The 14,055-nt window shown below is 44.4% G+C and overlaps 1 protein-coding gene across 2 annotated transcripts in view; it reads right to left on the bottom strand.

The window, feature by feature from the left end:
* Positions 1-14,055, bottom strand: part of LOC142428742 (sphingosine-1-phosphate lyase 1) — a 66,051-nt gene that overhangs the window by 30,582 nt on the left and 21,414 nt on the right. The window contains exons 3-5 of one of the 2 annotated variants that reach the window (XM_075533559.1): positions 13,776-13,941; positions 4,862-4,929; positions 1,427-1,574 (exon numbers count right to left, since the gene is read on the bottom strand). In XM_075533559.1, the coding sequence (XP_075389674.1) occupies positions 1,427-1,574; positions 4,862-4,929; positions 13,776-13,941 (382 nt within the window). The remainder of the gene's footprint in view (positions 1-1,426; positions 1,575-4,861; positions 4,930-13,775; positions 13,942-14,055) is intronic. The other variant, XM_075533560.1, reaches the window with a different exon arrangement.

Genomic DNA, 14,055 nt, shown 5'->3' on the forward strand with positions numbered 1-14,055 from the left:
GTGAAGAGTATTTGAGAACTCTGCACCACCTTTGCAATTCTGTATACATCTAAAATTATCGCAAACTAGAATGCTTATTTTAATTATTGTAAGCATGATCTTAAATGAATTAATAGAAATGTTTGTGTGAAAATTTTAATATGATTTATTTAGCACTTACTGTATGTAACATATTTACACATACGATTTCACTTAGCCCTTATAATATCATTTAAATATTATTATTATTGTCTCCAATACAGAGACTTAGAAACTGAGACATGCAAAAGTTATGTAACTCATCTATGGTGATATTTAAGTGGTAGAACCAGGAAGTGAATCTAGGCTAATATAATGGACTGCACATTTGATCACTGAGCTATTAGGTATGTTTACCCTTGGCATACATGCATACCCAGAATCTTAATATCTGGTATGAGGATGTCAAAAGTATTGCTACTGCAGGCTCTACTTCATACACACGTCTTTATTCCACACAAAATTTGTTCAAATCAGTCTCTGTAGTCAGTAGATGACTGCATAGAAGTTCTCTCTGTGAAATGCTTGGTTTAGTTTCATTAGGGAGTCTTGAAAAAATAATTCCAGCCCCAACAGTGGCTTGCCAAGGGAACTGCTGGCCCCTAACATTCAAGGCAGAGGGTCGGCTCCGAAAGTAGTGGTGACTGCTCCTTGTGTTCCTAAGCAACGAGCAAAGGGGTCCCTGGAAGTGGAGGGGGTTACTCCATGTGCTGCTAAGCATAGGTGAGCAGTTCAGACTCACCAGTTCCTCTAATGAGGGAAGATGAGGCTGCCTGATTCTGTCAAGATGTGAAAGTCTCAGAACCCGAAAGACCAGTTCTGCTCTATCCTATTGGGTCACGGACACTTCAAATGTATTCAATGGCAGTGAGATTGTCAGGGGTGAGCATGGGGAAAGCTGGGCAGCTTCCTCAGACGTGACTCAGAGACACCTAAACAAGGCACCACTCTTCACAAACTTTCTCTAAGGACAGGGATGATCATGAGGGGCTTCCTAGGTTTAAAGAAAACGTAGTGCTGCACTCGTAGTAAAGGACCAGGAAAGCTTTTACCAGGAATATCCCTCATCCTAACGACGTGCCTGCTCATTCGTCAAGGGAGCAAAGTTGTCCCCGCAGAGTTTTGTTAGAAACCCTTAGCCCGCCCTTCAGACCTTGTCCCTTCAGACTTCGTTTGGCTGTGAGGTCTCAGAGAACACTGCAGAGGAGCACAGCTGGAGGCCCTCGAGGAGGCCAAGCTGTGAAAGGGACCCGGACAAACCGGTCTCCCACGGGCTCCTTCAGGGCAGGGCTGGGGAGAGGGGGCGCCACACTCAGAAGGGGACAGCCACCTGGAATCGGGGCAAGTGCTCAAAGCAGACACAGCACGGGGGTAAGGGCCCAAGGGCCCGCGCACAGCGAGCACCTACCCATCGCGCTGTACTCCTTGAGCTGCTCCAGCACGGCGGCCGCACTCAGACCCTGGGCCGGCAGGGCTCTCACATACTCCTTGTCCACTTTCAGGAAGGACATGTTCCTATTAACATCACTCTTGACCTTGTTCAGTTTCTCTTGGATCTACAAAGGCAAGAAAAGGATGTGAAGGAGCCGGGAGGGCAGAGGGTGGTGAGAAGAAGAGCCAGTATGATATCCAGCAAGGACTCAATGGGCACCGGCCTGAGGCTCCACAGCTAGGAGAGTATCTTCTTCGTGGACAGCGGTGGCGCTCTGCTGACCATTCACTGAGTTCTCGCATGTGCAATAATAGCCCCTCACACATCTGAAAAGCCAACGTTGTCCTCCGAGGTTGAAGAGGCACTCCCTTCCCTCATAGGCCTCCCTCCACCACTCTGACATCAGCGCTGACACTGGGCGTGGTTCTGCTGAAGGCAGGCCTTCTGGGAGGGCAGTGTTTGGACCCTGTACTTGCCCTGGCAGCAGCTACAGCAATGGAAGGAGAGCCACCAATGGCACCAGCAATCAGGCCAAGCTACAGCATCCCGTGCAAGTGAGAAGGGGCTCCTTCGGTGCCACGAATTTGGGGACCATGCACAACTCCCCATGTACCAAATAAGAATGGCCAGGAGGACTGCATTACATCTCAAGCTGTTCACAGCTTGTAATGTTTGACGCTAACATGCGTAGAGGCACGAAGGTCCTTTCTGCTTTGGCATGTGTCAGCTATGTCTCTTTAGTTAACATCCTCCTAGCCATAGCTTCAGAGGCATTTTCTTTCACTCACTGACTCACACACCAAATATGAGCAGCTACAGGTAAGTACTGCTGAGTTCAGGTAACAATGCTCAACTGACTTTTATTCAGGGAGCAGGAGGAGGGGCTTGCTTAAAGGGACAGCCTCAGTCTAGCGTTTGCAGTTGCTGTGAGCCCACCTTGCTGGAGCTGTGCAAAGCCTGACAGCCCCAAGCCTGAGCAGGACAGAAGCTTGGGCTGGTGGTACATGCCCTGCCCAGACACCCACAAGTAGATGTTTGTCGGGAAGTGTTGGGCTGCAGTTTCCTTGCTCCATCCCTCAGGGCTTCCAATCCCAGCCAGGCTCTCCTCAGGACTGCTGGGAAAGCTCCAGGTGCTCACAGAGCCAGAGCAGCTTGCTCAAAGTTACTTTGATTAATGTGTATCCAGTATATACAAATATGCATACTAGACATACTACAGTGTTCGCACAACATCCAAAACAGTCTAAATCATATGACATCATTTTATCACCAAAAGCATAGCGGACATTGATGCATACCCGTACTAAGCTACAGATTCCCATGGAGCTGTCTGTCAGCGAGGAGGACAGAAAGGAGGAAAAGCACTAGAGCAGGGTAAGGGGGTAGAAGGACAGCAGCTGCTCTTTGTGATCAAAGATGTGCAGGGTCGGTGTGGAGTTTGCCTTACATGTAAGAGTTTATACCTATTACAGTGATTGTTCGCAGCAATATATTGACAAATGTTTGAAGTACGAGACCTCATTCTAAACTAGTTGAATGGTCTCATTGCCCACCCTGGATGCTTAGAATACAGACAGATATGGCTCTCAGGGAAATCTGCACAGGAGGATATGCTAGGGGCATAGTTGTAAAGTTGTGAATAAAGGATGTGTATGTATACATGGCATGACATTATATTAACATGAAACACATAAAAATGATAATGAGCTATGTTAGAGAGCACAGCACTACACATCTCGACTCTAATCCTTGCCCATGTCTACACCAACCTACCCAATTCTAGCTTCCTAATAGAACTGATCTCAAAGTGAAATCCTTAATTTGTCTATGAATTTCCATCTTTCCTACTAAAACATCAGTATCACACCAGGAAACACATGGTTATGCCAGCGTCCAGAGTATCCGGTAGTAAATGGGCACTCAGAAAATGTGCCGAACAAATGAGTATGAGTGCATAAGAGAAACACAGACACACAGACACACACACACACAAACACACCACTAAATGACTTAGAATCTGCTTCTGAAAAATGAAGGGTAATTACATAGCCCCTCAGGCCCCTCTAATTCTGGTACTTTACAGATTTAACAATGGGTTCTGGAACCCAAGCCTTCATTTGTCTCAAAAGCTGGATGTTCCTATATTGTCTATGAGGAGGGTCAGAAGAGAAACATGAGAAATCTGACATATTTTGCCGTATGGTCAATCCTCTGTAAGACCTCCTGTGACCCTGGACTCTCCCAGACTAATGGGAATTTATTTCTAGGACTTAAAGTGACTCGGGATGTAAATACAAGGGGACTTCAAATTGTTTGTGGAAAAAATGATCCTATAGCTCTTATCCATTTACTCACTAATATTTGGAAAGCTTTTAGTAGAAGTCTACTCATTCTCATTCCCCTTCTCTGCTCGAGTTATCACTTCGACTTCTCTCTCAGAAAACCAGCCTGGCTGCATGTGTTTGGGGAAGGTAGCACAATGGTCTGCCTGCATGGGTCTGAGTGTGGCCAGGAAAGGGAACTGGGATTCTCACTGAGAGCTAGCTCTTGGGCAGGGGCAAAAGAAGTCCAGAGAGAATGGAGGAAAGTCCAGGGGCAGGCTGGCTTCATGTGCCAAAGGCACACCCTGTTGATCTTCATCTGCCATAAAGACAAAAACAACAGGGTACAAAGGTGGATATCTTACCTTCAAGGGAAGGTGGAGGGTGGAGGGTGGAGGGGACCCAGCGCAGATAGGTACAAAGACCAAGAGACTCACTTGTTATCTCCCTGAATGGCTGCACCTGCAATCAGCAAACTACGGCCAGGGGCCAAATCCGGTCTTTATACAGAAAAGTTGAGTAGAACACAGGCAGCTGCGTCCTTTCCCAGCTGTCCCATGGGTGCTTTCCTCCACACAGGCCAAAGTAGCTATGCCAGAGCCGACTGCCGGCAAAGCCTAACATGTTCCTTATCCAAGCTTTCCGAAGGGCCTACACATCCCTGAGCGGCATTAGCACACAATCCCCAGATAAACATCGAAATGGAAAACCACTGAGACCTGCTCCAAGGCTTCAGGCCCCGTCTCTCAGGTCTCCGGTATTCCATGTTCATCAAGCTTCTCACATCTGCCGTGGCCCAGACAGATTTGTTGGGGAACAGCACAGGTCAGACTGTCTCTATCTTGACAGTGCTGACATTTGGGCCAGATCATTCTGTGGTGGTGGCTCTCCTGCACATCCAGGATGCTGACAGCCTCCCTGGCCTCCATCCAACCCCACGCGTGACAACCCAACCTGCCTCCAAACACTGCCAAGCATTGCCTGAAGATGGGGACAAAGTCGCCCCGAGAATACTGGGATAAATGGATAGAAGAAAGAAAATACCATCATTAATGGGAGGAAAGAGAAAATCTACAAAGATTCCACTCACCTTGCGGCCCACAAAGGGCATCTTCCTGGCCAGCTTAAAACATTTCTTCTTAAACCTTGACCATAAACCTAATAGAAGCAAATGGTTCTATTAGGCAAATAAATGTTCATGGAATAAACAGCTCATCATAATATGCATGCTATTCAGTATGACACCAGCATCCTCAACTTGCCTTCAGAATACAGGAGGAAAGATGTACTCTTCTCAAAATGTCTGCTTTCAACAATCTTCACAGGTACAGCTCAGTGACATTACGTATGTCCATCATACTGCTCAACCATCACCACTAGCCAGTCTTTCCTGACTCTTTGATCATCTCAACAGAAGCTCAGTGCCCTCCATCAGGGCTTCCTTTCCCTTCCCTCCGACTGACCTTGGAAAGTCACTAATACGTGTTGCTTTCTATGTTTGTGCCTGTTCTGGAAATTGCTTTCCTATTTAATGAAACCTTTAAGTTTTTGAATAAATGCTCCATAGTTCCAAAATACGTCAAAAGACACATACACAGAAAGTGAGACAATTCCTTCTCTCATCTATCCCCACCCCTGAAACCAACCCCACAGAGCACTGTTGGGTACTGCTGAGTCAGAGCAACTCATAGCAACCCCCTACGGGCTCGCATACACACACACACACACACACACACACACACACACAACCCTGTCTTTTGTCTACTAATTTTGTTGAGGGTCAGTCATACGTTTTCTCTGACCCTCTACCAAGGATGATGTCCACCTCCAGGGACTGATTGCTCCCTATCACGTATCCAAAGTAAGTGACACAAGTCTTGACATCAACCATTCGGATGTCCTTTATCCAAGAGAGACCTGTTCATTTATTGGCAGTCCGTGGCATGCTCAGTCTTCTTCACCATCCCATTATTGCAAGGCGTCTTTTAAGCAATGGAAAATGTCATGCCTTGGGTCAGGCAAACTTACACCATCAAAGTGACAATTTTGTTTTCTAAGATCTTAGAGAGGCTCATTGCAGACATTTGCTCCATGAAATGCATTCTTTGGTTGCTTTGTTTCTTTTTAGCTTTATTGCTGCATAATTCACGAGCTATGTAATTCATTGGTTTAAATATTTAAACAGGAGTCCTGCAACATTCTTTGATTTCTTGACAGCTCAGAAAACTGAAGGGGCAGTTCCACTCTGTCCTAAGAGGTCGCTATGAGTCAGAATCAGTTAATGGCCGTGGATTTGGTTCATCCCATGGGTGTTGATGACACTTTCAAATAAAACGAAACCCTGTTAACTTCACTATCTATCATGATGTTGCTTATTGGTTCCCTTGTATTGACTTTGTTTCATGTTGAGGTATAATCTATACTGAAGATCTTTCACCTTCATTGATAACTACCTGAAGTCCACTTCATTTTCTTAAGCTTAGGGCACCTGCACATCAGATTCTTATGAGTCTTCCTCCAATCCTGATGCCACATTCTTCTTTACATAGTCCAGCTTCTGGGGTTAATTTCCCAGAATGCAGACTGAGTACATCGAGTCAAAGGATACAACTTCAGCACACAACTTTTCTGGTATTAAGACCATAGAGCAATCCCTTGTTCTGTGCTAATAGATTAAAAAATTGGCAAATCTAACAAAGTAATGGAATGAGATCATATAAATAACATAATAAAGAAATAAAACGGGCAACATCACATCAGAAGCTGAAGAACAATAGTGACAAAAAACTATTAAGAACAATACTGACAAATGTGAAAACCTAGAATAAAAAAGCATATTTCTAAAGGCATACTTACCCCTTCAAACTATCACATACTGAGGTAGAAACATTGAACAGACCCATAGCAAAGGAAGAAATTGAACAGGGTATGTAAAAATTCCCATCAACAAAAACAAAGAAGACTGAGACCACATAGCTTCACTGGCAAATTCTACCAAACATTCACAGGCTGTCACTAATTCTATCCAAACATTTCTAGAATGTACTAAAACATGGAGGGCTCCCTAATGCTTTCTATGAAGCAAGCATAATTGTAATACTCCAAATCAGGCAAAACATTACTAAAAAAATAATTTGTATGCCAATATCGCTCATGATCTCAAACAAAAGTCAAGCAAATAAAACCCAACAATATATTGAAAAAGTTATATATCATGATCAAGTAGGCACAACACCAGGCATCCAAGGATAGTTCAACATTAGTAAAATAATCACTATAACCTACCACATAAATAAAAAGAACCACACGATCCTATCAGAAAAGGCATTTTAGAAAATCCATTGTCCATTCCTGACAAAAATTCTGAACAGAATAGAAAGGGAAATCCTCAGCATAACTAAATGTTGATGTATAAAACCGATGGTCCTCATTAGTCTCAACAAAGGGAGACTGAAATCATGTTTCTTGTGAATGAGACCCAAACAAGGATGTCCTTTGACTCCATCCTATTCAATAGTATACTGAAAGCCTTAACAAGAGCAAGAAGGCCAGAAAGGGAAATAAATGGCATTCGAGTGGCAATGAACTCACTCTCTCTATAGAAAAGTCCAGAGACTCAGCAAGAACTCTACCGGAACTGCCTGCAGGTTTAGCAAAGTGACAGGTACAAGATCAACACGAAAAACAGATGTTTCTACACTCCCACAGAGAACCCTAGAATGGACATTCCATTTACAATAACCACCCACATGAAATACTTACTAATAAATCTAACCAGAGAAACTAAGACCTACGCACAGAAAAAGTAACAATGGAAGAATATATCATAAATAGGAAGACTTGTTAAAATAAATGCCAATACTACCAGAATCAGTTTATATATGTAATGCAGTCCTGATTTAGAATCCACCATCATTCTTTAAAGACAGAGAAAAATGAATCACCAACTTCATACTGAAAGGAGAAAGAGCAAGAAAAGCAAAGCACTATTAACCAAGAACAAAGTAGAAGGCATTCACACTCACCCAACTCAAAGCCTACTACCCAGCCATGGTCATCAAAATAGCCTGGTACTGGTACAACAACAGAGATGTAGACTGGTGGTACAGAATTCAGAACCCAGAAGTAGATCTTTGATAAAAGTCTGAAACTCAGTAGATGAGAAAGAGACAGTCTCCTGAACAAAAGGTGATGACAAAACTGAACAGCCAATTATAGAAAAAGGAATCAGGACCTGTTATGTAGCTGGCATAGGCACTGGGGTACCCTTTCACATGCTCAGAGGTTCTAGCTTCCAGCCAGGAAGGGGTGGGACACGTAGGTGAGCATTACACCTGGACTGGCCCATTTGGGCTAGATGAATTCAATTCAGCCAATGTGGTTGACCGGTATCATCGACCACACCTCCCAGGGGAGGACTTGCAAAGGCAGCACCCAGAGCCCACCAGGGGACATTTGCATCTTTAGAGCAGCTTCTCGGCAGGCAGCGTGGGGGTGAAGGGCCCTGAGGGTGCCTGTGGAAATCTGAAACTTCTATCTTTCATGCCACTCACCGGGATCACGAACCAGGCTTCGGCATGAATTCTTTCTCACGCAAAGCCAAGGACCAAAGTTTATCTATCCCATGAGAGAGATCTAACAGACCCATACTTTCACCCTATTGAAAATGAACACAAGACAGACCAAAGACTTCGAAGTTAAACCTAAAAAGAAAGGTATCACAGAAAAATTGTGACAAGCTCACAGGTCCTGATACATAGGAAAGTATATTATCAACCATAAGTTAATATGTACAAAGAGCAGAAGACAAAATAGATGACGGGGACCACCTAAAAATTAAAACACATAGGCACATAGAAAGAATTCAGTACAAGAGGAAAAGTAGAAACCGCAGCCTGGGGGATAAATTGGCAATGACGTATCATACAAGGCATAAGTCTACAAAATGGATAGAAACTTCAGCACTTCAAAAGAAAGACCAAAAGTTCAATTAGAAAATGGGCAGAAGTTATTAACATGCAAGAAGACATTCAAGCAGTCAGCAAACACATGAGAAAACGCTTACAATCGTTAGCCATTTGACAGATCCAACAAAAGACGGCAATGAGAGGGATCATCCCACACCAGCACGAGTAGCAAACAACAGGAACACCCAGAGCTGTTGAGGGGCAGAGACTGGAATCCTCATACAGTTTTGATGACATTTTTAATGGGACAAAGAGAGTGGAAAATAGTTCAGCATTTCCTTAGAAAGCTGTAAAGCCATACACCACATACCCTAGCAATCCTACGAGCTCTCTATCTTTAGGAAACAAGAGCTGTGACACCACTAGACAAATGCCCAACCGTGCTCATGGCAGCAATATTCACAATAGCAAAACGATGTAAACAACCTGAACGCCTATGACGAGAACAGATAAACAAAGTATGATGGGAACACACAATGGAATAGAACACAATGGTAAGAGTCCAACAACCAATCTGGGGGGACACCTGAGGACATGGATGGACCTGGAGGGCATTTTGCTGAGTGAGATAAATGACTCACAAAGGACAATACTGCATGAGGCCGCTCTTATAGAAAGTCAAAGGAAGGTTACACGCCCATACATTGTCTGGTGGTCACCAGGGTGGGAGAAGACCTGCAGGGCAAGATCAGAGACCAGCGAGTAGACAGTGCTCCCTGTGTGACGGAGAAAGCAATATCAACTAAGAGGAAGGTCAGCAAAAAATGATGCTGACCGAGGAGGACACTGGGAGGACATACAGGTAGGAAGTGGGATATATGTCATTCCATTGTGAAGACTGCAGTCAACGACATGAAACAAAATGAGAACAAAGTGTCGAGTGGAAAACAGATGTTCTCTGTAAACGTTCACCCAACTCACAAAATGCCAGAAGGAAGGATGGAAGGAAAGCTTGATGGTGCATTTATGAAAAATCAACTCTTGAAGACCCTGTGGAACACAGCTCTTCCCTGACACACGTGGGCTTACCATGAGGTACATGGATTCCATGACAACTGTCTCTGTTTCAAGTGTGTCCGTGGCTTTCCACTTCACCCTCCAGAGCGGACACGAGAACGGCTGGGACAAAACCAGGACACTGAGGTACACTGCATGCACAGCTGCGGGGATCTTCTGTATGAAAATAGTGTGGTCTCTCCTAACGTCTGCAGTTTCCTTTATTAATCAAGATCTGTCCTAGATAACTTTAAGTAGTATCAAAACGGCCTGACAACCGAATATAGCCTAAGGTTAAATAGTTAAGGTGCTAGTTATCAGAACATTCCCAACAATGTTACAGTTGAAGAAATACAAAAACACTTCCTTATTTATCAGAAAAAGTAATTAAGTAATGAGATGGAAACCAGTCCAAACATCTGCAAATGGTCAGTACTCTAACCAGGTGGAGGTGAAAGAACAGATTGATTTTATGAAAGCCACAAGAGAAAATGATGCAGGACAAAAAGAAGAGATTGCAGGATCAAAGATGGGAGAAATTAAATATGATAAGAAGGTGTAATCAAGGGCTGAACATAAGCTATCTCAAACATGTAATTCCCAAAGGAGCAGAAAGTAAGCTCTTTAGAAATGTCTAAGGTAACACATCGAAAATACCAGTAAGAACCACGGTACATGACTTTACAGCTGACAAATTCCTGCCACATGAATTACTCCAGAATCTTCCTGGGAGCCCTGTGACGAGGTCAGACAGGCATTGCGATGCCCATTGTGCTGTGAAGACGCAGGCTAAGAGAATTTAGGAGAGTTGCACAAGATGACACACTGGACGCTGGGAGTGTTTACTGCTTCCACTCACGACAGAAGACTGATTTCTGCTGATGCACTATGGGCGACCCAAGGCAAAATAACCAATAAGAGCAGTATCAGCTGATAAGCATGGAGTAGCATTACGGAAGAGATAACCACTCAGAGAGCGCTAAGCCCTGCCCAAACCACTCTGCTTTCCTGTCCTCTTGATACTTGCTCAGTTTTTAACTGCCACACCCTCTGATCTCATTACAGAACTCCCTCTCCCCACTCTCCCTTTCAGGAGGAGGTTTAGAAATTGAAGATCAGCAAAGTTTATCACTAGTCCAAACTTCAGCCATTTCTTGAGCAATATAGGAACAGTAACTTGATTGTGAAGCAATTATTAGAATACTTTTACAATAGGCAAGCCCTACAGCAAAAGGGGGAAAAAAGGCAATTCTCTCCAACCAGTCCACAATCTCTTGGGCAAATGTTCTGATCATGCTAACTTCTAGTAAGAACTTAAAAACTTAAACAGGGTGCTGTAGATGTGTATGAGATTGCCAAGATTGTACAGCTCTGAGCTGCAAACACTGCCGTCTGGTTCCACCGGACTCAGATTTAGCTACAGGCACATTGGTCATAGGGTTTCAAGTTGGGTCTTCTGGCCTATCTGGATTTTCAAAATTTCCTATATTGAACATGTATTTCTTTTATATCAGAAAACAGTACATGTTATAAAAACAAAATAACCAAAAATGGCTCATAAAACTTAAATGTCATTTCCCATTAATAGATGGTTATTAATAATTTTCTCATGACTGCTCAGAGGCCAGGCTATGCCTGTTTGAACACGAAGGGCAGGTGAACCTAAGGAGGCTGTGCCTTTCCTGCCAGTTCGGCAGATCACAAGGGCACGGTGAGCTGCAGAACCATGCACGAGGGGAAGCCCTGAACAGACTATGTGATCACAGAAGGAAACACAAACCGCGCTAGCCCAAACTTGCTTCACAAATGCACCTTCTTCAAAAGAAGCCTGTCATTTCTGCTGCTCCTCAGAGTCCTATGAATGGGACACTTCTGTGAGATGGCAGATACCACACTCATAAGCCTGAGCAGAAAGACAGGGCTTTCCCCACAGCCAAACCACTGACCAGAGGCAGCAAAACGTAGCCACTCTACAAAGTTATGAGACAATCTTGCAAAGAGTAGGAATGGAGAGAGGAAAACTTTTTTTAAAACTAGAGTAAACTAAAACATTTAGATAATAGATCACGCCTCATTCTACTTTAATTTGAGAACACTAAGCACTGAAATTTGCCTCTTGGTTGTCATGTTTTGCAATGCTTACTAGGTCTGGAACAGAACAATGGCTACCTGCGTGGTGAAGAGATATATATATATATATGGAGCAGCATTATGGAACACACACATATGAACACACACATTATCAAAACACAAAACCTAGCTTCTAAAGTTGAAGTTACTGGGGGAAGAAGTAGTAAACAGAAATGTACAGTTAAAGAGGCTGGTCAATGTGCTAAGGTTCCTTTCCCCAGGATGTTAACTCAGACACCCTATGAAGAATGAGAGAAGAGGGGCAGAGAGATTGCTACAGAACATCCTCCACAAACTCCACCTTTTGTGTTTGGATAAAATAAAGCAAAAGTTACCCAGCACAGCCTACTGGGGAAAATGATTCACGAAGCAGTACCAGGCAGCAGGACTCTGGGTGAGGAAAAAGAGGTGGGCAAGAGAGGGCCTTACACCTTAGGAAGAAGGTTTAAGTAGCTGACCACTTCCACACTGCTCATCTTCTGTAGAACGTCTCCTCGTCAATCAAGCGTCCTGAGGAGTCCCTGCCTATGAAGCTCAAAGGACAGTAGCCCTGAAGTGAAAGTTCAGCTCTAAGAGGACAGGGACCCTATCTCACTTGTATCAGTCTCACAGGGGCCGAGCACAGTGCCTCCCCAACAATGGGGATACGCACGGTCGCTGCATGAACGTTACTCTAAATTCAGCTAATCTTCATTGAGGAAGGTAAACCCAAATGAAAGCAGTAAATTCCTGTTTTAGCAACTCCAGGCAAGAAACCAGAATTCGAGAAGGTTTAAGTCACACTGAGCTATCTAAGGATCCTTCTAAAGCCCAGCTTCCGAGGAGTTTCTACGTGAGCTGCTCTAATACAGACGTGGGGAGGTGTCTGAGCTGACGTCACAAGAAGGAAGGAAGGAGATGCAAACTTACCAGAAGAAAGTCCATCTCTATCAGATGGAGGTCAGACACGCCTTTACCCTCCAACCTTCTCACTGACCCGGACACCAACCCGAAACTCTACTTCTCGGCGGGCCTCCTTCATTCCTTGCAAGGGCCACAAGAGCTCGAGACAGCACTCCCAAGTATGGAGGTCCTTGAGGAAGTTAACAGGTTACAATTCGGGATCAAAAATTCTCAGGATACAGTTCTGCCAATTAGGAGGACTCTTCTCTGCTGTGCGCCCAGGCACACCTCCCTCAGGTCCTCCATCGCTCAGGCATGTGGTCCCTTGGCCTCTTCCCTGCCCAGGAAACATATAAAGCTCTTTTAGAACTGCCAATAATAAATGCGCGGCACTCTAACTTAAGCTGATGCTCGGCAACATCAGCAAACCCAGCTCCCTCACTAAGTGCCTGGGAAGTTCTGACTTGGCAAGAGAGCCTCCTGACCAGTGGCACTCACTTCCCTTGGCTCTGTGTGCTGGGATCCTGGACGCTGCTGCTTCTCCTGCGCCACGGCTCTGCTGCTTCCTTGGTCTTACAACTGTGTCTCTTCGGTTGAAGAGGTTCGGTGGGCACGATTCTTGAGGTCCAAAGGAGGTTCTCCACTCTTAGCTCTGCTCTCTTGATGGTAGTGAATGTCCTCTTCCTGCTTCTTACCCAGCCCCAACAGACAAAATGCATATGTACCAATCTGCATGGTCTCCCCCAGTCTTTTGGAGGGAGTTACAAAGACAATGGTTAGAAGAGCCATATCAAGAAAATCCCACGTACCACAGCTGCAACCCAAGGAAATCAACATAAATGGCACTCACACTCACACAACAGTCCTATTATAACCTCACCAACTATAACGTATTGTACAGCTTTCAAGTGAATCAGATTTAAAAAACCAGAACCAAACAAAAACTCAAGCCGCCACGCCACTGGGCCATGAGTTTCAATGCTAGAAAAATGCCACCACTATGCTTTTAGTGACAGGCAGTATACTTACTCTCTGACTGGAAGACAAATCCATATACCCAGACGACCAGCAGGGTCCACAGGACACTCCATGCTATTAGCTGCCACGGCTCGTACTTGGTGCAGTGCCCATTGACGTAATTCTTGGCCTTTGTAGAGTATACTTCCAAAATCTCAAAGTAGGGCTCAAAGACCTTCTAGAAATCAAGAGAAAATACAAAACATTACTTTTGGAAAGAAAGCACAGTGTGTTCTCTGTTGCTTAACTTTCCTTTTCCAAAGCCAAGGACATTCACGGTCAGACTCCGCCC

This window comes from Tenrec ecaudatus, chromosome 16, assembly GCF_050624435.1.
Source record: "Tenrec ecaudatus isolate mTenEca1 chromosome 16, mTenEca1.hap1, whole genome shotgun sequence".
In the NCBI taxonomy this organism is placed as follows: domain Eukaryota; kingdom Metazoa; phylum Chordata; class Mammalia; order Afrosoricida; family Tenrecidae; genus Tenrec; species Tenrec ecaudatus.